This window comes from Chiloscyllium plagiosum, unplaced genomic scaffold, assembly GCF_037043375.1.
Source record: "Chiloscyllium plagiosum isolate Xiang-an unplaced genomic scaffold, Cpla_swu_hap1 HiC_scaffold_20, whole genome shotgun sequence".
NCBI classification, from domain to species: domain Eukaryota; kingdom Metazoa; phylum Chordata; class Chondrichthyes; order Orectolobiformes; family Hemiscylliidae; genus Chiloscyllium; species Chiloscyllium plagiosum.
Window position 1 is genome coordinate 6,191,558 of NW_028270158.1, and position 23,388 is coordinate 6,214,945.

Consider the following 23,388-nt stretch of genomic DNA (forward strand, 5'->3'; position numbering starts at 1 on the left):
GAGATTGGCTGCTCTGGAGACCCAATTTTAACTATTTGGAAATCTGGCGATATGAATGAAATATTTTTTAAAAACTGCCTGGGTGAGCTGTGTCATATGAGGTATATAGTAATAGCTTAATGAATTCATCCTATAAAAGATTTCCCCTGCAATCTTCTTTAATTAATCCCAAATGGGAGGTGTTATTTCCTGATTACTTTGTTATTTTAGATATGAAGGAAATCAAAGAATAAGGCAGCAGGGCAGAAATTAAGATAGAAGACAGTTCACAATTTTATTGAATGGCAGAAAAGGCTCAAGAAAATGTCGGCTACCCCGTTCTCATTTCTGATCTTTATATGGCGTTAATTGTTGCGTGAATCTCAAGCGACTGCAAGGCATGGAACACACTGGCAAATGGACAGTGAATGGTTAAAATCAGAATGCATTCCTACTTAAGATTATTTATGCTACCAATATAGATATTGATTTATACGAACTATTTCTTCCACAAGTGAATTTGTGAAAACAAACTAAATATTTGCAATCTTAGCAATTCATTTGATTGACACCTTCAGGCATGATTGAACCTTTTGATGCTGAAAGGTGTTTTGAACAAAAAAGTGGAATTTCGGGATAATTTAGCGATGAATTTATTTTGGAGATTTTATTAGTTTTATGTGCCAGTTTTCAAGATTTCAATCTTTAAGTCATATTGTTGCTTGCTTCTTATGTGAATGAGGTGATATGTTAAATATTCCTTTGAAATTAATATCATAGCATAAACTCAAAGCTAATTCAATAGTTGAGAGTTATTTTACAAATTATGTAGGTATGGCCAAATGACAATACATAGAAAATACAGAATGGAATCTCATTGAGACATCAGTATTCTTCCTTCCAAGCTGGAAAGCTAGTGAGTGCCCCGTACTGCCTTTTTTAGGGAAGGCCGACATTATTATTATGAATTATGATAACCTGGAATCAGCGCCACTTGGAAGCCCATGGCTATTGCTGAAATGATCAAACATCGGAATTTCAGGATTATGAGGTGATCCAGACCACAGCTAAGTCTTGGAGGATCAGCAGGAAAGGCAGGTGGGATGGTTCTCAGTATGTATTCCCCTGCCTTGCTTTTCCTGATGTCCACTTCACTTGAGCGTTGAATGCTTTTGTTTCTCCCCATAAGGGGTAAGCTGATTTGGCTGCCATGCATGCCATATATGACAAGCCCATCTGCAACTGAATTAATTCCTGCAGGCAATAGGCTGAAGCTCTTAAAAAGGCATGAGTTGGTGGCAGAGTGAGATGGTCGATATGGGTCTTAACATTCACAACTTAAGTGAAGCTGAGAAGCGGGGGATGCTGGCACACCACTTAATTAATTTACTTAATTAAATGCCCTTCTTACTTGCAAGCTCACTAGAAAGAACAGAAGATTCTGCCAAAGTAATAAACTTTGTAGTTGGAATGATATTTTAGTGTGCAATAATGCTTCAGTACCATAACGAATAAGTTTATTTGGTGTTGCAGGAAAAAGACATATTTTCTTAAAGCTTTTTATTTTGCATTCATTTGGACAATTTGTGAGAAATACCAAACAAAATGCTTGATATTTGTCATCAGTCAACATCTAACTGCTACATTTTCTATGGGCTGTGTCTCTACCAATCAGAACCTATTTGCCAATTAATCAGCATGATGTTTTCCCTTTTACGGTGATATTTCTTGTGAATTGTCCTGATGAATGCAAGACAAAAAGCTTCAACAAAATAGACTTTTTTACAGCAATACTCAAGTTCTTTATGACCAATTGACTGTTTATAAATTTCTTTGTGTGATGTAGCATAACAAGTTGCAATTTTAAACTTTTCTCACTATTTCATCTTGTTTAGTTCTTCCAAACTTACGGAGTGGTGATTCTGACATTATGATCCCAGAACCTAAACCTGTGGTCGATAATGATGAGCTGGCTAACACCTATGAGCGAAAGCTAATAGAGGTAAGGAAACCTTTTAGTTATGTACTCTTCCACTTATTTAGGTATCTAAATGTTAAGGTAAGCTGTTTTTTAATTTTCCTTTGTTGGTTTTCCTGACAGCTCGGCAGCTGTAAATAAGGGAGTAAATGGCTAATACTTTTGATGTGCATTAATGGAGATAGGAAGTTAAGTACTACTGGATAAGATATATTTTCTGTTGAAGCTGTTTGTTTTGACTCATTGGGACAATTCAAAAGAATGTCAGTGTAGAGGAGGACAGTATCTCATACTGCATGAGAAGAGCATGTTGGTTGGTTGACAAGTGAACTCTGATTGGTAAGAACATTGCCATGGAAATGTAGTGAATTAGTAACTGGGAATGGTTGTGTGAATAACCGTGGAACGAGATTCATTCTTATTGTTCACCTTTCCTTGAGTCAAATTCCATGCTTTCTCAGAATGTATTGCAAAACAATAACCACTCAGTGTGACTGATGCAAAGCAAGGAGTTCAAAAGTAAGAAAGGACAATAATATGGGCATGAAAGCAGAGCTAGCTGAAGTGGACTCAGATATTGGTGAGCATAAAGGCCAGTTGAGAAGCAGTGACAAATGTTTAAAAGGGTGTTTCAGAGTATTCAGAAGAAGTACGTTCCTACTATATGGAAATATTACAAAGGGAGGACCATCATCCATGGTTAACAAAAGAAGTTAAGGAGAACATTAAACTTAAAGAGCATATGTGAATGTATGCGCAAAGGTAAATTGCATTACAGATGACTGGTCAGATTACAGCAGACAATAGCCAAAAGATTAATCAGAAATAATATGTTAAAACCTGAAATGAAGTTAGCTAGAAATATAAAAATAGATACTATATGTATCTAAAAAGGTAAAGTGACTGTTCATCCTTCCGAGAGTATGAATGGAGAGTCAATAGTGTGTCGTAAAGAAATGGTGGAATAAATTAATATTTTTGTTCTATCTTCACTATAGAGGATAGAAAGAAAATTCATTAATACCTGCAATTGTAAAGATAGAAGGAAGAAATGGTCTTAGTGAATTTCTAGTCACTTGTGAAGTGGTACTGAGCAAGCTCATGGAGCTCCAGGCTGACAAGTCTCAAATTCTAATGGATGTCATCTTAGAGTCTTGAAAGCTATAGCTAATGAGCTCATAGATGCATTGGTGTTAATTTTTCAAAATTTTTCAGATTCAGGAAATGAAACCTTTATTCTTGAAGAAAGCTATTCCAAAGTGCAAAGTCATTGAGGTGTTCCTAATATGAGTTACAAGAGATATGCACATATTAGGAAGGCTGATGGGATGCTATCCTTTATTACAGAGGAATTGAACAAAAAAACACTTGAGTTATAGAATCATAGAATGAGTAGATTGTCTTAGGAAAGAGTGAAAAGGCTGGTCTTGTTTTCACTGGAATTAGAAGTGCAAGGGTGACTGTGTTGAAGTGTATAACATTCTGAATGACTGACAAGGTGTATGTGAATATAATGTTTACTCTTCTGAGTGATTCCAGAACTAGTGTTACAGGTAATTCTCCTATAAAGTGTGTTTATTAAACACGATTTGGCTGTAATGCAATTAGTGAATAGCGAACCTTTTTTGTAAAGTGAACTCCCATTCACTATTACGTGATTCCATCCCTGACACTAGCTGAACAACAAAACCCAACTATGTGAAGGTACAGTGCTGTAGTCAGTGATTGTGGTGTTAAAGTTTTAAATGTACTGTATTATTTCATTAAAGTACATGATTTAAAGATTTACTTAGACTGTGCTACCATTTGTGTTAGGCTAACTATTATTTTTCGTGATATTTTTGGCGGTTTGCTCCAACCTTATTTTTCCCATAGGCCCCATTATTTATATTGTGTGATTCTCTACAACATGAACGCACTGTTACATTATAGGAGAACTACCTGTAAATGCTATTCAAATTGGGAGTCTCCCTTTTAGTATAGAAATGAAGGGAATTTTTTTTTCTTGGTGAGATGTGTGATTTTGGAACTCTGTAATGCAGGAACATTATATTAGGTTGCAGTGGAGGCTGAGTCATTGAATATTTTTATGGTGAAGGTAAGATTGATTCCCTTGCCTAACAAGAATCGTTAGTTAACTGGGGAAAATGAGAATGTGGAATTTGAAACACAAACAAATCTACATGATCTTATTGTATGGAGGAGGAGATTTGAGGGGCCTAATGCCCAACATCTGCTGCTGGTTTGTATTTTCATATATTGGGCGAATGCACTTTTTCCTTTGCTACAATTAAGCTATGAGAAAGAGGCTTAAAAGTTAACTTAGTTTAATTAGTGAGAAAGTGAAAGCCAAATTGGTGATGAGTTCCAGCTCAGCTGTTGTTAGGTTGAGAGCTTGTTATTTACAGTGGATTCCAAAATTGGTTTTGGATCTACTGGTCTATAGTAACTAGAGTGCACCAAAAGGTAACTTCCCATTTAATGCATTGAGCAATTGAACTTTTGCACATTTTTTTGGTCTTAAAACAATTGAAAATATTACCCGTGTGCTCATCCAAAGAAACACACTTAATTTGCTGTGAGAGAGTGGGTCATGTTCTCTTGTTGCTTGTAGATTTTTTAAAAATTAAAGCTAGGTTAGATTGGAAATAAAATGTGAAGATCCATTCAAGGATTCAAATGATTTATTTCTGTCAGCTGAATTGCCTGGATTACAAATACAGTGTCTTGTGTGTCTGAGTATAATTTTAAAAAATGTTCATATGTTAGTTTGCTTAGGGGAATTTACATGTAGTTCTGGGATAATATGAGTTTAGGCGGTGCGATTTGGCTATAACATCGCTGAAAAATTAGGGAATAGTATTTGGAGAACACTTGCCTCCGTTGGCAATAACGTGATTCCAGTGGGGATCAGTTTGCATGCTTCATTATGTGCACGTACTAATGTTTGTATCATTCTGCACGTGCGCTGATGTCACCTGCCCACAGAGCAACTTCCTGTGAGAGGTACTGTACAGCGAGCAGCTTTCTTACATTTTTTAAAATGTAGTGGATTAAATTTACTTTTGTTTCGTTAGTAAATATGATTTTAACCGTCATTTAGGCTGTGCTATATTTTGCAATAGATTTCTGAGTGATTTTTGAGTGATTTGTGAATGTTAATTTTTGCTGGTCTGCCGCACTTTTCCCATAGACTCCATTATTTCTATTAAGCGAGGTTTCAATGGGATGCAACACTTCATTATAGGAGAATTACCGGTATTTGTTTTTAACACATTATGTGCTTGAAGCAGGATAAACAGACTGCTTCTAGCTGGTTGTGATTTATGTTCAAGCCTGATCCTCACAGGAACAGATACAGCAAAGAAATGATTCGGTTTCACTGCACTGATGCAGTAATCCAATAGTGGCCTAACCAATGTCCTGTACAACTGCAACATGACCTCCCAACCTCTGCTCACTGCACTGATCAATAAAGGCAAGCATACCAAACACCACCTTCACTATCCTATCTATCTGTGACTCCACTTTCAAGGAACTATGAACCTGCACTTCAAGGTCTCCTTGTTCAGCAACACTCCCCAGGAACTTATCATTAAGTGTATAAGTCCTGCCCTGATATGCCTTTCCAAAATGCAGCACTTCACATTTATCTAAATTAAATTCCAGCTACCACTCTTTGGCCCATTGACCCATCTGAATATCTTCCCATTGTACTCTGAGGTAACCTTCTTCGCTGTCCACTACACCTCCAATTTTGGTTTCATCTGCAAACTTAGTCACCAGACCTCCTATGTTCACATCCAAATAATTTATGTAAATGAAGACCTGGCATCGATCCTAAATTAATCTACATCTTTTGTCAATATAAAGTCTACAAGAGGTTGATTACAAATGGCACAATCGAAGACTAATGAGATAAAGCCAGTATTAAAGAAGGGCTACAGAGGTAGATTATACCTTTCGCAACCTTCCATCCTAGACTTTTGAAAGTCTTTTTCAAGGCTTTGTAGTGTGACTTCACCAACCTTGAAACATTGTAAATGTTATGAGAATTATTAGTTGTTCTTTTCTTTGTGTGTCCAAACAGTGAATGGTTGATTTGAAAATCAAGCTTAATTAAAGTCCAGGTCCCTATTTGATTTTTAAAAATCTACATTAATGATTTTGGAATCGAAAGCTTAATTTGTAAGTTTGTTGATGTTACCACATTGTGTGGGTAGGAGTGGTGAGAGGAGGTTCTGGTTGTAATCTATATGGAGAAAGTGTTCAGCATACCTTAAAGAAGGTAGTAACGAGTTTGCATACTACATACCAATAATTGATAAATGAATATCAGTACAGTTAAGTGTGAGGTGCTACCTTTTGCCTGGACATGGTTGAGGTATAAATTACCAATATATTTAAGACTAGGTAAGCATTTGAAGGAGAAGGGTTTGGAGGATTATGCTGACAGAGTTTTGAACAAAAATTAAAAATCAGAAATTATATTTTAACCATTAACCTCATTAAAATTATTGTTTAGTGTGTTTTAATACATTTGGCAAATTCTTAGTAGAACACTTCAGCTTCTCCTCCAAGACTGGGTATTTTTACTTAGAGCAGTGAGTAAATAAATCTCCTCAAAATTTGCATAATGGTTCCTCACTCGAAATCCTTACCATGGTAGCCCACAAACCCACCAACACACAAAAACAGCAGCTATTGAACTTAAAAGACCCCATACATCAAACAAGCAAAATGAATGTCATTTCCAAAATACCTTGCAAGAACTGTAACAAACACTATATTGGACAAACAGGCAGAAAACTAGCCACCAGGATACTTGAAAATCAACTAGCCACAGAAAAAAAACACCATCACTAGTACCTTTATATACAGGTGAGGAGGGACACCACTTTGATTGGAACAACACATCCATCCTAGGACAAGTCAAAGACTTTCATTGTCCACCCTATCTAATCTTCTGATCATCTTGTATGTCTCTATCAAATCCCCTCTTAGCCTTCTTCTCTCCAATGAGAACAGACGCAAGTCTCTCAGCCTTTACTCATAAGACCTTCCTTCCAGACCAGGCAATATCCTGGTAAATCTCCTCTGCACCTTTTCCAATGCTTCCACATCGCCCCATTCCTGAAATGGGGCGACCAGAACTGTACACAATATTCCAAGTGTGGCCCCACTAGCATTTTATATATTTGTACATTATGGCTCCGGAACTCAATCCCTCTACCAATCAAACCTAAGACATTGTATGCCTTCATAACAGCACTATCAACCTAATTGGCAACTTTCAGGGATCTATGTACATGGACCTCAAGATCCCTCTGCACACCTACACTACCAAAGAATCCCTCCATTGACCCAGTATTCTGCCTTCCTGTTATTCTTACCAAAGTGAATTACCTCACATCTATCTGCTTTGAACTCCATTTGCCACCTCGCACCCAATCCTGCAGTTTATACAAGTCCCCCTGCAACCTGTAACATTCTTCCACACTGTCCACCACTCCACCAACTTTAGTATCATCTGCAAACTTACTGACCCATCCACCTATGCTTGCGTCTAAGTCATTTATAAAAATGACAAACAGCAGTGGTCCCAAAACAGATCTCCGTGGCACACCACCAGTAACTGGACTCCAGTCTGAATATTTTCTGTCAACCATTACTTCCTGCCTTCTTTCAGAAAGCCAGTTCCTAATCCAAACTGCTAAATCACCCTCAATCCCATGCCTTTGCATTTTCTCCAACAGCCTACCATGTGGAACCTTATCAAAGGCTTTACTGAAGTCCATGTACACCACGTCAACTGCCCTATCCTCATCCACATGCTTTGTCACCTTCTCAAAAAACTCAGTGAGGTTTGGGAGACATGATCTGCTCTTAATAAACCATGTTGACTATCTGCAATCAAATTGTTGCTTGCTAGATGATTATAAATCCTATCTCTTATAATACTTTCCAAAACTTTGCCTACAACAAATGTAAGGCTCACTGGTCTAAAATTACCTAGGTCATCTCTACTGCCCTTCTTGAACAAGGACACAACATTTGCAATCCTCCAGTCCTCTGGTACTAAACGTGTAGACAATGATGACTCAAATATCAAAGCCAAAGGCTCCACTATCTCTTCCCTAGCTTGCCAGAGAGTCCTCAGATAAATCCCATCCAGCCCAGGGGACTTGTCTACTTTCACTCCTTCTAGAATTGATACCACCTCTTCCTTACTAACCTTGATCCTTTCTAGTCTAATATCCCCCATCTCATTCTTCTCCTCTACAATATTCTCTTTTCCTGAGTGAAAACAGATGAGAAATATTTGTTTAGCACCTCTCCGATCTCCACAGTGTCCAAACGCAACGTCCCACTTTTGTCTTTGACTGGCCCTATTCCTACCCTAGTCATCCTTTTATTCTTCACATACCTGTAGAAAGCTTTAGGGTTCTTCTTTATTCTACCTGCTAAAGACTGCTCATGTCCTCTCCTTGCTCTTCTTAACCCTGTCTTTAAATCCTTCCTAGCTAATCTGTAACTCTCCATCGCCGCATCTGAACCATCTTGTTTCAAGTTCACATAAGCCTCCTTCTTCCACTTAACAAGAGATGCAATTTCTTTAATAAACTGCAGTTCCCTTACCTTATCACTTCCTTCCTGCCTGACAGGGACATACCTATCAAGGACACGCAATATTTGTTCCTTAAAACCAGCTGCACTTTTCGATTGTCTCCATCCCTTGCATTTTGCTACCTCCATTCTATGCATCCAAAGTCATACCTAATTGCATTATGATTGCCCTTGCCCCATTGATAACTTGCCCTGTGGCATGTACCTATCCCTTTCCATTGCTAAACTAAATGTAATTGAATTAATGTTCACTCTCTCCGAAGTGCTCACCTACAATTAAATCAAACGCCTGGCGTGTTTCATTACCAAGCACCAGACCGAGTGTGGCCTCCCCTCTTTTCGGCCCTTCAACATACTGTGTTAGGAAACCCTTCTGCACACATTGGACAAAAACTGATCCATCTAATTTAATACAGTTATAGCTTTTTCCAGTCAATGTTGGGGAAGTTAAAGTCCCCTGTAATGACCACCCTGTTCCTTTCACTCCTACCCAGAATAATTTTGCCAATCCTCTCCTCCACCTCACTGGACCTCTGCAGAGGCCTATGAAAAGCTCCCAGCAGTGTGACCTCTCCTCTGTTGTTCCTAACCTCAGCCCATACCACCTCAGTACACGAGTCCTTGTCAAAGGTTCTTTCAGCCACCGTTATACTGTCCTTGACTAACAAGGCCACACCTCCTCCTCTTTTATGGCCTTCCCTCTTCTTAATGAAAGTTCTAAATCCTGGAACTTGCAACATCCATTCCTGACTCTGCTGTATCCATGTCTCCAAAATGGCCACAACGTTGAAGTCCCAGGTACCTAACCATGCTGCAAGCATTGACAACCTATTTTCGGATACTTCTGGCATTGAAGTTAACACACTTCAAACCAGCTTGCTGTCTGCCAGCACATTCCTGTGACCGTGAAATCCTGTCCCTGTCCTCCCTATTTTCATCCTCCTGTGCATTTGAACTACACCTCAGGTGCCCATCCCCCTGCTGAGCTAGTTTAAACCCATCCGAATAGTGCCTGAAGCTCAAAGTTCTTTGCTCCCTACTTCTTCATATAAATGTCAGTCTATTGCACGCCTCCCGTTTTGGGAAACAGAATTTCCAAATTTGACATTATACCATGGCATGCTTTGTAACCCATCCATGGGATGTATCATTAATATGGTTTTTAAATGGGAGCCATTTTATGGAAACCTTGCTTCAATTATAAATTACACAACACCAGGTTATAGTCCAACAGGTTTAATTGGAAGCACACTAGCTTTCGGAGCGACGCTCCTTCATCACAATCACCTGATGAAGGAGCCTTGCTCCGAAAGCTAATGTGCTTCCAATTAAACCTGTTGGACTATAACCTGGTGTTGTGTGATTTTTAACTTTGTACACCCCAGTCCAACACCGGCATCTCCAAATCATTGCTTCAATTAAACAGTGATGATTGGTTCTTTTCTGCTGACTTTCAGCTGCAATATCTGACTTTATTCAGATTGATGGATTAATCTGCTTTTTGAACTGCAAATCAGATTTGTGTAATCACATTAGTGACCTCTCTGTGAACATTCTATTATAGACATGTACTAAGTGTCTCTCGTACTATTGACAACTACATTTGTAATATCGGGTACACAGCTTGGTATCTGAAATTCTATGTCAAATAAAAAAGAGATTTGTGTTAAATTTCCCGATTTAAAGGAATGATTGTACTCTCTTAGTGGTCAATGTATGAGATGATGGTTCTAACCAGACAGGCGTCAGTGTGCCTGAAGCATCCTTTGACGACAAGAATCCATTTCTTCATAAATGTGAAGTGTTACAATTGCTGGCTGCCAGCCATGATTTTTCTCGTAACTGACAGTATAATAAATCTGGAGAACAAAGTGCCCAAAAATACTCTTGTAGAAAAGACTACAGCATTGTTAAAGCATACTGGGTCAAAAGCTTGTATAATATGGCTGAGATCCTGTGTGTGCACTTGCCAGAACTTTAGATCTGCCATTGAGACCCATAAATAGCGTCCACGTATTGTGTAAATAATTGCAGGTTGTCATTCTGTTAAATGGTGCTTTTCTCCCCCAGTCTATTCTTTGTTTTCTTGACCTAGCAATGTTCCAAATAGAAACTGATCTTTTTAAATGTAGGATTTTTTGACCAATTTTGCCACCTGATTTCCTGCCAATTTTTAAAAAACTGAACAGTATGAATTGTAAAACTTCCAAAAGTTTTTTAAAGTAATAGTAATTTTAGGCTTTAATTATTATTAGATTTATGTTATATAATTTTGCATGAGATGCCAGTAGTTATAATTGTATTTTTTTTGAACTTCTAGGCTTTCTGGCCATTTCTAGAGTTTTCAAAGTGCCAGGGAATTGTTACATTTTCACTTTCATGCTCTCTTCTTGCAAATCAGATTTCTTTTGTTCTGCATCACAACCATTCCTAGGTCAAGAATCATAGTGTTCCTATAGAGTGGAAACAGGCTACTTGGCCATAGTGTCCAATGCTCTGAAGAGCTTTGTACCCAGACCCACTACCCTACCCTATTCCTGTAACCATGCATTTTCCATGACCAATTCACCTAGCCTGCAATCTCTGGATGCTTTGGGCAATTTAGCATGGCACCTAACTAACTCCACCTAACATGCACCTAACTCCACCTAACGTGCACATCTTTGAACTGTGGGAGGGAACCAAAGAACCTGGAGGAAACCCATAGGGCAAATGTGCAAACCACAGACAGTTACCTGATGGTGAAATTGAATCTGGATCCATGGTGCTGTGAGGCAGCACCACTAACCACTGAGCTAATATGCTGTCCTGGTGTAGAGTGAGCGAAGTTGCCAGTTTGGTGCCATTTTGTACAGTCTTGTCTGCACACCTGCTTGGAAGTAAATTGGGCATATGACTAGTAGTTAAGACTTCTGGCAGCCCATTAGATTGAGTGGAGTTGGAGTTTGAAAAGATACTATAGCTGTCTGTCCTACATTGATCTAGCAAAGTTCCAAATAGAAACTGGTCTTTTTAAATAATGGCCATCACTAAGGAGACAGTGCTGAAGAAGCTAAAAGGTCTGAAGATGGATAAATCACCTGGATTAGATGGACTACACCCAGAGCTCCAAAGTAGATAGCTGAGGAGATTGTAGAGGCATTGGTGATGGTCTTTCAGGAATCACTGGAGTCAGGGATGATCCCAGAGGACTGGAAAATGGCAAATGTTAAACCCCTGTTTAAGAAATGAGAGAGGCAGAAGACAGGAAACTATAGGCTGGTTATCCTGATCCCCGTTGTTGGTAAGATTGTGTTGTCAGTTATTAAGGATGAGATTGTAGACAACTTGGAAGTGCATGGTAAAATAGGTTTTATTGTCACATGTACTCAGGTACAGGTGTACAGTGAAAAATGTACAATATCACCATTCTCAGTGTTATAAAGGTACCTGGGTACGAAGTTTTGGTACAAAAATAGAAAAATAATGAAACGGTAAAAAAATTCAACACTACAGTTGTTCTTAGTACAAAATAGAAAAATAAAGAAATTAAGTTAAAAGTTAAACATTACAGTTCTTTCTTAAGCCATGTGCCTGCAGATGCTCCATGTTGGGCTTTCCCGATAAGGGCTCACTCTCCCCTATGCTGGGCAAAGTCCTACCCAGACTCACCAGTTGCTATGCCACTGACCACCACATTGCTGCTTTACGGAGGGAAGACAGGGGAATGGCGTTGAGAAACATCAGTGATGATTGATAGATTGGCAGAGCAAATGTGAAGGACTGAATGACCTAGTTGTGCTCCTATATCTTATGGTTTTATGTACCTCTTCAGTGAGGATGGTTTATCTGTGGAGCTCGTTGAGTGTATTTAAAACAGAATGGATAGGTTCTTGATTGGTAAGGGGATTATGATGCAAATAGAGTTGATAAACATGTCATCATGATCGAATGACAGAGCAGACTCAATGGTCTAAATGTTGCCTGACCTGCTGTGCTTTTCCAGCACCACTCTAATCTAGACTCTGGTTTCCAGCATCTGCAGTCCTTGTTTTTACCTCAATGGTCTAAATGGCCTAATTCTGCTCCTGTGTCGTAGGATCCTATTGTACCATTTTATAAATGGATTTTCTATTAGTGCAACTGATAATAAAACATCATTTGAATCTAGGAAATGTGGTAATGGACTTGACCTTTAAATAAAAATTCTGACCTGTCTACAAGCAACCTTTAGCTGTATGGCTTTTTAAAAACAACTCCCCTTTGTGAGTATTATACAATGTAAGCACTCAATATACTGTGCACCAGTTTTATGTGTTGATCAGAAGATAACATTAGTAATTATGCATTACCTTCTCAAGTAACATTGTGCCACAATTATTTATATCTTTACCTTTTTAGATTGAAAGCTGAGATTTCCACTTCTTGATGTTTGCTAATGCTGTCTAGATATTTCAAGGACATCTCACTTACCGACTTAAATATTTCCAGTGTTTGAATCGCATACATTTTCACATCTTAGAAAAATGTCATTTCTGTACATCTTGGAGCCTTGAGCTGGTTAACCAGTGACAGGCTATGTTAAGACCTTTTTTTTCCCCCTTTGGTTCATTAAAATACATATTGCTTTCCTCAATCTTAAACATTTGACTTTTCCTGTAAAATTTGAATCTAAAACAATCTTTTTGCATTTTAGTTATAGGATTTTCTTCTACATACTTTCACCTTACACAAGGCATCTCATTTTAAACAAAATTCACAATATATTAAAAACCTTTCATACAACACAGACTTCCTGCAAGAATCACATTTACTTTCTGTCACGCTTCAGCTGTCAACTTACTATTTAACTCAAAGTGAAGCAGCAGGAAAGCAGAATTTTGTAAAAAGCTACACAAATCGAAAGTGAGGAAAGTTCCTTGAAAAAGTAACAGGGCAAAGCTGCTAAGAAATTTTGGGCACATTTGGAGTTTTGACACAGGACTGTATTTCTGTTTCTTTCTTTCACAGTCTCTCATTTACCAGCATCAACACGGTTACTCATTTTGTGTCTCTCTTTCTGTCATGCACACACAAAAATTACTGATATACTTTTATCAGTGGATAGTCAAACTGTGTTTTTGTGTATCATAGTATTTCAGTCACTTTGTACATTATTAAGAACAATTTCATTCCAAACTGAATGATGATGAATTTGATTAAATGTTGATCTGTTTTTAAAATAAATCTATTAAGTTTCTAACTTGAAGTGTGTAAGGTTGACTGGGGTACAGGATAAATTAAAGTGGAATATTGGTTGTTCACAGTTGAGTGAAAAACCAGAAAAACTGTGCGAACTATCTTTTTCTATACATTAACTTGAGGACAATATTATCTAGGAGGAGAAAGTGAGGACTGCAGATGCTGGTGTCAGAGCTGAAAATGTGTTGCTGGAAAAGCGCAGCAGGTCAGGCAGCATCCAGGGAACAGGAGAATCGACATTTCGGGCATAAGCCCTTCTTCAGGAATGGGCTTATGCCCGAAACGTCGATTCTCTTGTTCCCTGGATGCTGCCTGACCTGCTGCGCTTTTCCAGCAACACATTTTCAGCAGCGACAATATTATCTATTTTACTATCATTAAAAGGCCAAGTAAGCTATACAGCTAAAACTAAATGTGGCAAATTCAGTCATTGCAATTCATCTATCATGTTAATGCGTTATCCATTATACAACAAATGTACCTCATAATGTTACAGCATAATCTGTCACTCATCATAAACAATATCACAGAAAACTGCAAGTGAAGACTAAAAATTGAATGCTCAAATGAGACAGTTTGAGTAACACAAACTCAGCTGTTGCTAGAAATCTATTATTTCATGACAGTAGTGCTGCTGTGATCTATTTCAGACAACACAACCTCCACAGAGAAATTAAGATCAAAATGATACTTCTTGATAATTGTCTTGTTTGTGTCGAAAGCCTTAACGATTTGGGATGGAGAAGAATTTTCCACCATGCAGTGAGATCATGGTTGATTTGTAGCCTAACTCCATACACCAATACAGGGATGACTTGGGAGTAGTTCTATAACTGTGACCTTCACATGTTGCTATTGCTTCATCACAGGCTGCACACATGAGCATTTTCACTCCCATCAGTGGAATTGAAAGTGGCTTTTTTATCCCCTGTCTTTGTGTATTCTTCAAAGGAAAAACACAAAATGTGCCTCCAGTTCGGGACATAATCCACACAGGATGACTTACTGTTGAATAGAGAGTCGTCAGCCTCACATTATCTTTGTACGTCACAAGTCATATGCATTACCTGTGGGAATGATCATCACTAACTGGTGATGTGTTAATCACTATAATGATGATTCCAACTAAGCATTTTAAGTGCCATTTCCAAATCCTTGATCTTCAAGCAAGAACGAAGATCATAGTTTCACAATAGACCATTAGTCCATTGTTGTATGGAAATCTGTTTCAAAATCTCAACATAAAATTGAATTAAAGCAGTCGGTATCCCAGTGACAGAAATCATTCACTGCACAGGATGTTATTGATCACAGTGTTTGCTTCACTTATTGTAAGGAAGCCAACCCTGTATGTTGAACTCATGGATTTATTATTGATAATTTGTGGTCATGGAACAAGTAGCGAGTCAGATTTTACTGTCCTGCTAGCGAGGCTGATGATTCTTGAGGTTATTTGTGCATAAATGGTACAGCAGGCATAGGTAAAGGGCAGATGCATGGATGAATCCTAATATTCAAATGTTGTCTGAGTTGTACCATTGTAGCATTAACTGCGCAAAAGTGACTTCCTGCTGTCTGCTTCACAAGTGAAATGCTTTGAATATCATGTAGTTACTGTATCTGTAGGGTAAATCTGAACTATACTCATCATGAAGTTAACTCATCATTTCAACCATAAATACTCTTTTAATAATGTGCTCATTTCCAGAACTGACAATTCACATTTCTGGCACTGAAAGTTAACTGTTAACAAGCATGGAGTCTATTTTCTTCACGTTTTGATTGTTGCTTGAGATTTTAAAAACATAAAGATGAAAATAATACTTTTTCCTTTTCCTTTTTTTCTGCCGATATTTTTCATTCTCTCTTAATCTAATAATTTTTCCTCGCTGTTTCTGCTGCACAAATTTAACATTTAATTCATCCACTTTAAATACTGCTGGTGCTGGAAATCTAAGATAAAAACTGAAAATGGTGGAATTTGTCATCAGCTTTGGTTGCTTCAGTGGAGAAAGAAGCTGTTTAAATTTGGGATTAGCGAGTTTTGTGAACTTTTGTAGCTCAGGTTGAGGATATAGGTTTGCTCGTTGAGCTGGAATTCAGACGTTTTGTCACCATACTAGGTAACATCTTCAGTGAGCTTCAGAAGCACTGCTGATGTTTCCTGCTTTCTATTTTTATCTTTGGGTTTCTTTGGGTTAGTGACATCATTTCCTGTGGTGATGTCATTTCCTATGGTGAAGTCATTTCCTGTTCTTTTTCTCAGAGGAAGTAAATCAGGTCCATGTCAATGTGTTTGTTGATAGAGTTCTGGTTGGAATGCCATGCTCCTAGGAATTCGCGTGCATGTTTGGTTTGTTCTAGGATGGATGTGTTGTCCTAGTCGAAGTGGTGTCCTTCCTTATCTGTATATAGGGATACTAGTGAGAGAAGGTCATGACATTTTGTGGCTCGTTGATGTTCATGTATCCTGGTGGCGAGTTTTCTGCCTGTTTGTCCAATGTAGTGTTTGTTACTGTTCTTGCACAGTATTTTATAAATGACATTAGTTTTGCTTGTTGTCTATATAAAGGGTTTTTTTAAGTTCATTAGCTGCTGTTTTAGTGTGTCGGTGGGTTTGTGGGCTACCATGATGCCAAGCATGGCATGGCATGCCAACCGGACCTCTATCAACAAACATATTGACTTGGGCCCCATTTGCTACCCCCTGAGAAAAAGAACAGGAAATGACATCACCAACCCAAAGAAACCCAAAGATATAAATAGAAAGCAGGAAGCATCAGCAGTGCTTCGTCAGGAGGCTCACTGAAGATGTTACGCAGTATGGTGATGAACCGTCTGAAAATGAAACTTCCAGCTCAGCGAGCAAACCTACATTCAGAAATTTGGGATTGGTGACTTGGTAAAACCTTTGTCAAGCCTTTTAGTAACCCTTTATTCAGACTGAGATGTTTGGATTAGAATTTCCTATGGCTATTGGGATCCTGATATTGAGACTATAAAGTCACAGGAACCTTGCAGTGTAGAAAGAAGCTATTCAGCTCATTAATTGCTGTCTGTTAGGTTAATCCATTATGTTTGATTTTCCTGCTCCATATCTGTACTTCTGAGCTTCCATTACTCTCATAGTCAGTGCCACTCACTGTACGAGAAACATTCTTCCTCATGTAACTCCGCATCTGTTCCCTAAAAGTTTATATCTGTGCCTCCCCTTGCCTTGTGCCATCAGCTTTTCTTTGTCTACCTATGTACCTCTCTGGAGAAAGTGAGGACTGCAGATGCTGGAGATCAAAGATGAAGAGTATGGTGCTGGAAAAGCACAGCTGGTCAAGCAGCATCTGAGGAGCAGGAGAATTAACATTTCGAGCATAAGCTCTTCAAGAGAAATGAACGCTGTGGCTGCTTCAGGACGTGGCTGAAGAGCTTCAGGGCAGAGAAGATGACCCGGGGGGTGCAGTGACAGAGAGCGAGACTCACTGAGGTCCTTGTAGAGGGAGGAGGAGGACTTCTTCATGATGGGCATCCTTGGAAGAGGCTTCGCAGTAAGGTTATAATCAACCAGGAGAAAATAAGGACTGCAGATGCTGGAGATCAGAGTCAAAGAGTGTGGTGCTAGAAAAGCATAGCTGGTCAGGCAGTATCCAAGGAGCAGGAGAATTGACGTTTCGAGCATCAGGACACCAACTGAAATCTCTCATCCCTGAAATCATTCTGGTAAATCTGTGAAATAGCCGCTCCGTACCTGCCAGAACAACTTTGTGGTCTTCTAATTGGCAGCCTCTGTTCTTGTTGTCCATTTAAGTTTGTTGATTGAAGAAGGCTGCTCAGAAATAGGACCTGCAGCAATGTTCAAATGGCAGACCCTTTGGGAATGATGTGGGTTGCAGGAGGAAGGTTCCTCAAGTTGGCGCACCTCACAACGGCCTTCCTCTTTTGTGATGAAAAGTGAGGGGCATCACGACAGTGTGAAAAGGCCTGCAGTTGCTCTCAGCCCCTTTGACTTCTTTGACTCCCCTCATGCAGCTAATGAATTCAGCCACTTGTGGATTACTGAGATCCTTACTTGACACTCCCTCTGCAGTGTTATTGGGCTCCCTACACAGCATAGGGGTTGAGAGCAGCCATGTGACAGACCAAACTTTGAAAAGAAAGTTAGGGCTTTAATTGGCTTAATTTCTAGTCCTGTTGCACCACTTTCCCATTGGATCTAGCCACCGATTTCTTGGACATTATGACCTTCTGGGAAAAGCTGTCTGAAGATAGGACAGCTTCAGGGAACCTGACCGATTTCACATTGTGTTATTAGCCCTTCTGACTCTGCCACAATCTCATGGGGACTTGAAAATTTACCTCATTAAATCATTTTCTCTGTACAGCAACCAGACCTGTTGAGTATTTGCAGTATTTCTGATTTTAATTCTAAATTACATCTATGCTGAGGTTCACGGATTATTTCTCAACCCTTCAATCTGATTAGTTCTGGAGAAATCAAGTTGTGCCTATATTGGTTTGCACTTACACTTTTCTTAATTTTGAGTTAAGGATGTCAAGGCAAATCTGACTGTTGGGAGATGATGTGAAATTACTTGTTATTGCAGTATCTGGCCTGTGTTATGTTAGAATGTGTGTTGACTATCCATTACTTATTCCATTCAAATGAAAAATGACCTTCAGAAGTTGAAGTTTAAATAAATAATTGGGATGAATTGTTAAAGCATCACATGTAGAGTGGCCAACTGTCCTTGAACTATATTTGAAAGCATTTAAGCATTACAAAGGAAGATAACCTGCTGGCAATGTGAACAAAATTGCAAAATATTTGGATCAGTGGGAAGATGTTATATTTCAGTGCGGTCGGCTGGAACATTGCTTGAGATGATATTGCAGCTGCAGGTCATGTGAAATTTCACTTATACCCCATGAGCTAGCAGAACTATTACAATTGCTACAGTTTGTTGGATTTGGTAGTAGTCCATTTAATTACTTAACAAGGCAGTATTCTCTAAAATTGTACCTACTACACTTCACAAAATACTTCATTTTAAAAGATAAAACAAAATTGGTCTTGGTTATGATGCAGTTGTGCTGCTGATAAGAATACACAGTGATTGGGAGTAGAATCAGGTTGCTTTGGCTTGCTATTTTCCTGAGAAATGCTGTGTTCACAGATGTGTTTGAGAGTAGGCCGTTCTGCCCTTCGAGCCAGCACCACCATTCATTATGATCATGGCTGATCATCCTCAATCAGTATCCTGTTCCTGCCCTATCCCCATAACCCTTGATTCCACTATCCTTAAGAGCTCTATCCAACTCTTTCTTGAAAGTATCCAGAGACTTGGCCTCCGCAGCCTTCTGGGGCAGAGCATTCTATACACCCACCACTCTCTGGGTGAAGAAGTTTCTCCTCCACTCTGTTTTAAGTGGCCTACCCCTTATTTTTAAACTGTGTCCTCTGGTTTGGGACTCACCCATCAGCGGAAACATGCTTCCTGCCTCCAGAGTGTGCAATCCTTTAATCCTTAAATAATCTTATACAGTTCTCATTGTTCCAACATAAAGTTCATGCATTTTTCAGAATTACTTAAAACATTCCAAGCTTTTTGTTTCACTGTCATCTTTTTCAGTTGGGTTTGTGGATTTTGGGTTGAGGTTTTGCAGCCCATTAAAGCTGGGTTGGAAAGGCCAGGCAATATGATTAGATTAGATTCCCAACAGTGTGGAAACAGGCCCTTCGGCCCAACCAGTCCACAACCCCCCTCCATAGAGTAACCCACCCAGACCCATTACTCTCCGACAAATGCACCTAACACTATGGGCAATTTAGCATGGCCAATTCACCTGACCTGCACATCTTTGGACTGTGGGAGGAAACCGGAGCACCCGGAGGAAACCCACGCAGACATGTGGAGAATATGCAAACTCCACACAGACAGTCACCCGAGACTGGAATTGAACCTGGGACCCTGGTGCTGTGAGGCAGCAGTGCTAACCACTGAGTCACCATGCCGCCCATATGTCAGGGAAGGGCATTATGTCTTGTCGCTAATGTAAGATATTGCCAAAGCCAAGGAATTTAGTGGCCTGCATGCCTACTTCATGATTTGATTGAAGACCACTTCTGACAGCAGCGTACTTTGTCTACATGAGAAAGGCACAGGAAGCCTGCAACATGAACCCAAACGTTGTCTCTCAGTGAGTTCCCCAGAATCGGGGTCATCCTTAATGGATGCTTCATAGCCCATTGTCGTGATTCACTGGGATATTACACTGGAAATCAAGCCCCGCTATTCCCAGAATCATTATAAATGTAATGATTTTAAAATAAGTGCACAATATTCTCCAATTTACCTGATTTTCAGACCCAGGTTGATAGCGTGGATCAGATTTCAGTACTTAGGAAGAATTAATACTTAATACAAGTGATTAGACTCTAACTATAGATAAGCAATATAAACTGTTGGCATATAATTGACTAATTAAAATTTAAATCCTCTTGTAAACTCTCCCTTAGACACATTCAGATGTACAGACAGGGAAAAAAACATGGATAAAGGGAAAAAACTGGAAAGATAGTTCAGTTGTCTTTGTCTTCAAATCTCTTGAGTTGGTTCTTGTGCTGATCCGAAAGTTTCTTCCTGGCTTCCCTTTTCCAAATGCTTTCAGTGTTTTGCAAGATACACATGATGGCTGGTTCACTTGTAAAATGTCTGATATATCAATTTAAAGCCGCAACTTAGCATCTACTGAAGGAAAGATTAACTGGTGTTCTTCAGGTTTGAAGTGTGTTTTGACTGCGGAGAACCGAGAAATAGCGCTTGAGATAGTGGAGAACAAAACCCTTCTCTGTAACTTGTTCCCAGTCCAAGCTGTTGAGTTACCTGATACCAAATAGACAGTTGAGGCAAAAGGCTCAAAAGGCAAAAAGGCCCTACTCATCACTAACTGGTCACCAGTTCATAGACCAGTCAACTTCTTGTTGTCATCCAGCTGCCAATCTATGCACATATGCAGGTTTGATTTGCTTTAATCAAAGTAGTCGAGCATGAGTTTTTCAAAACTCTCACTGAGACCTCAAGACTGCTCATTTTTCCAAGTTTAGAGGGTTGGTGATACTAAAAACATCAGATCAGACCTTACCTGCCCTGCAAGGGTGTTTTTATTTAATTATAAATCCATGATTGCAAATTAAGTCCTTGTAGAGACCAAAATGGAGTTTGTTTGTAGTCAGCAGTAAGTTCAAATAGCCTTGCTAAGTTTGAATTTCCCTGGGGAGATGTACGCCTTTCCTTCCCTCACTAGCAAAGAAGCAATCTTGTAGAGTCATAGAGCTGTACAGCACAGACATAGACTCTTTGGCTCAACTCACCCACGCTGACCAGATTACCAAAATAAATCTAGTCCCATTTGCCAGGATTTGGCCCATATCCCTCTGAACATTTTCTATTCATATACCCATCCAGATGCCTTTTAAATGTTGTAATTATACCAGCCTCCACCACTTCCTCTGGCAGCTCATTCCATACATGCACCACCCTCTGTGCGAAAAGTTTATCCCTTAGGTCACTTTTAAATCTTGCCCCTCTCATCTTAAACCTATGCCCTCTAGTTTTGAACTGTGCTACCCTGGAAAAAGACTTTGTGTATTCACCCTGTCCATGTCCCTCATGATTTTATAAACTTCTATAAGGTCACCCTTCAGCCTCTGACGCTCCAGGGAAAACAGCCCCAGCTTATTCAACCTCTCCCTATAGCTCAAACCCTCCAACCCTGGCAACATCCTTGAAAACGTTTTATGAACCTTTTCAAGTTTCACAACATCCTTTCTATAGCAGGAAGATCAGAATTGCATACAGTATTCCAAAAGTGGCCTAACTAGTGTCCTGTATAGCTACAACAGACCTCCCAACTCCATTTCTTGATGCCCTGGCCAGTAAAGACAAGCATAACAAACGCTTTCTTCACTATCCTGTTTGCCTGTGACTCCACTTTCAAGGAACTACAAACCTGCACTCCAAGGTCTTTTTGTTCAGCAACACTCCTCAGATCTTATCATTAAATGTATACTGCCTGCCTTGATTTGCCTTTCCAAAATGCAGCGCTTATTTAAACTAAACTCCACTTACCACTCCTCAAACCATTAGCTGATCTGATTAAGATCCCGCAGTACACTGAGATAACCTTCTTTGCTGTCCACCTGACTTCCAATTTTGGTGTCATTGGCAAACTTAGTAACCATACCTCTTATGTTCACATCCAAATCATTTACATAAATGATGAAAAGCAGTGGACCCAGCTCTGATCCTTGTGGCACACCGCTGGTCACAGGCCTCCAGTCTGAAAAGTAACCCTCCACCACCTTCTTCTACCTTCATGCCAGCTCTGTAACTAGCTATTTGCTAGTTCTCCTTGTATTCCATGTGATCTAACCGGCTAACTAGTCTACCATGAGGAACCTTGTCGAAAGCCTTACTGAAATCCATGTAGATTGCATTCACCGCTCTGCCTCATTATTCCTCTGTTACTTCTTCAAAAAACTCAATAGTTAGTGAGACATGATTTCCCATGCACAAAGTCATGTTGACTATCCCTGATCAGTCCTTGCCTTTCCAAATGCTGTCCCTCATGATTCCCTCCAACAACTTGCCCACCACCGATGTCAGGCTCACTGGTCTATAGTTCCATGGCTTTTCTTTACCACCTTTCTGAAATAGTGGTACCACGTTAGCCAACCTCAAGTCTTCTGGCACCTCACCTGTGGCTATTAGTGAAACAATATCTCAGATAGGGGCTCAGCAATCACTTCCCTAATTACCCACAGAGTTCGAGAGTACACCTGATCAGGTCCCAGGGTTTATCCACCTTTGTGTGTTTATGATATCCAGCACCACAACCTCTGTTAGATGGACATTTTTCAATACGTCACTATTTATTTCCCCACGGTCTCTTTCTTCCTTGTCCTTCTCTACAGTAAACACTGATGCAAAATACTCGTTTAGTATCTCCCCAATCTCCTGTCGTTCCACACTAGGCAACTTTGCTGATCTTTAATGGGACTGTTCTCTCCCTAGTTACCGTTTTGTCCTTAATGTATTTGTAAAATCCTTTTGGATTCTCCTTAACCCTGTTTACCAAAGTTATCTCATGTCCCCTTTCTGCTCTCCTGATTTCACTCTTAAATATACTCCCACTGTCTTTATGCTTTTCCAGGGATTTACTCGTGTTAGTCTGTATGATTTATGGTTAAATGTTTTTAAATAATAGATTATCTGTTAAATGAATTAAATAGATACAGAAATTATGCTGTACAGTAAGTGAGATGGGATGAGGAAGGTTGTTCCAAAAGCATTTTGTGGCTGGAGATTTGAAGGTGAAACATGTAAAGCTTCACTAGGTTTTTGATTTATGACTTATACAGGGTAGCTTTTGTTATCAACTCAAATATTCTTTACTTTCAGCTCTATCTTTTTCCCAAAGCACAGTATTTGGAAAAGGGTGTTTTCAATCAACTCAAATTGATTTCTTTTAACTCGGTGGACCTGGAAATGAAAAATATGCTGTAATGCAGTTCTTGTTAAAAAAACTTC

The 23,388-nt window shown here is 39.3% G+C and overlaps 1 protein-coding gene across 2 annotated transcripts in view; it reads left to right on the forward strand.

Moving 5' to 3' along the window:
• Positions 1-23,388, forward strand: part of snx29 (sorting nexin 29) — a 502,976-nt gene that overhangs the window by 225,622 nt on the left and 253,966 nt on the right. For both annotated transcript variants that reach the window (XM_087997616.1, XM_087997617.1), the window contains exon 15: positions 1,875-1,981. In XM_087997616.1, coding sequence (XP_087853742.1) covers positions 1,875-1,981 — 107 coding nt within the window. The remainder of the gene's footprint in view (positions 1-1,874; positions 1,982-23,388) is intronic.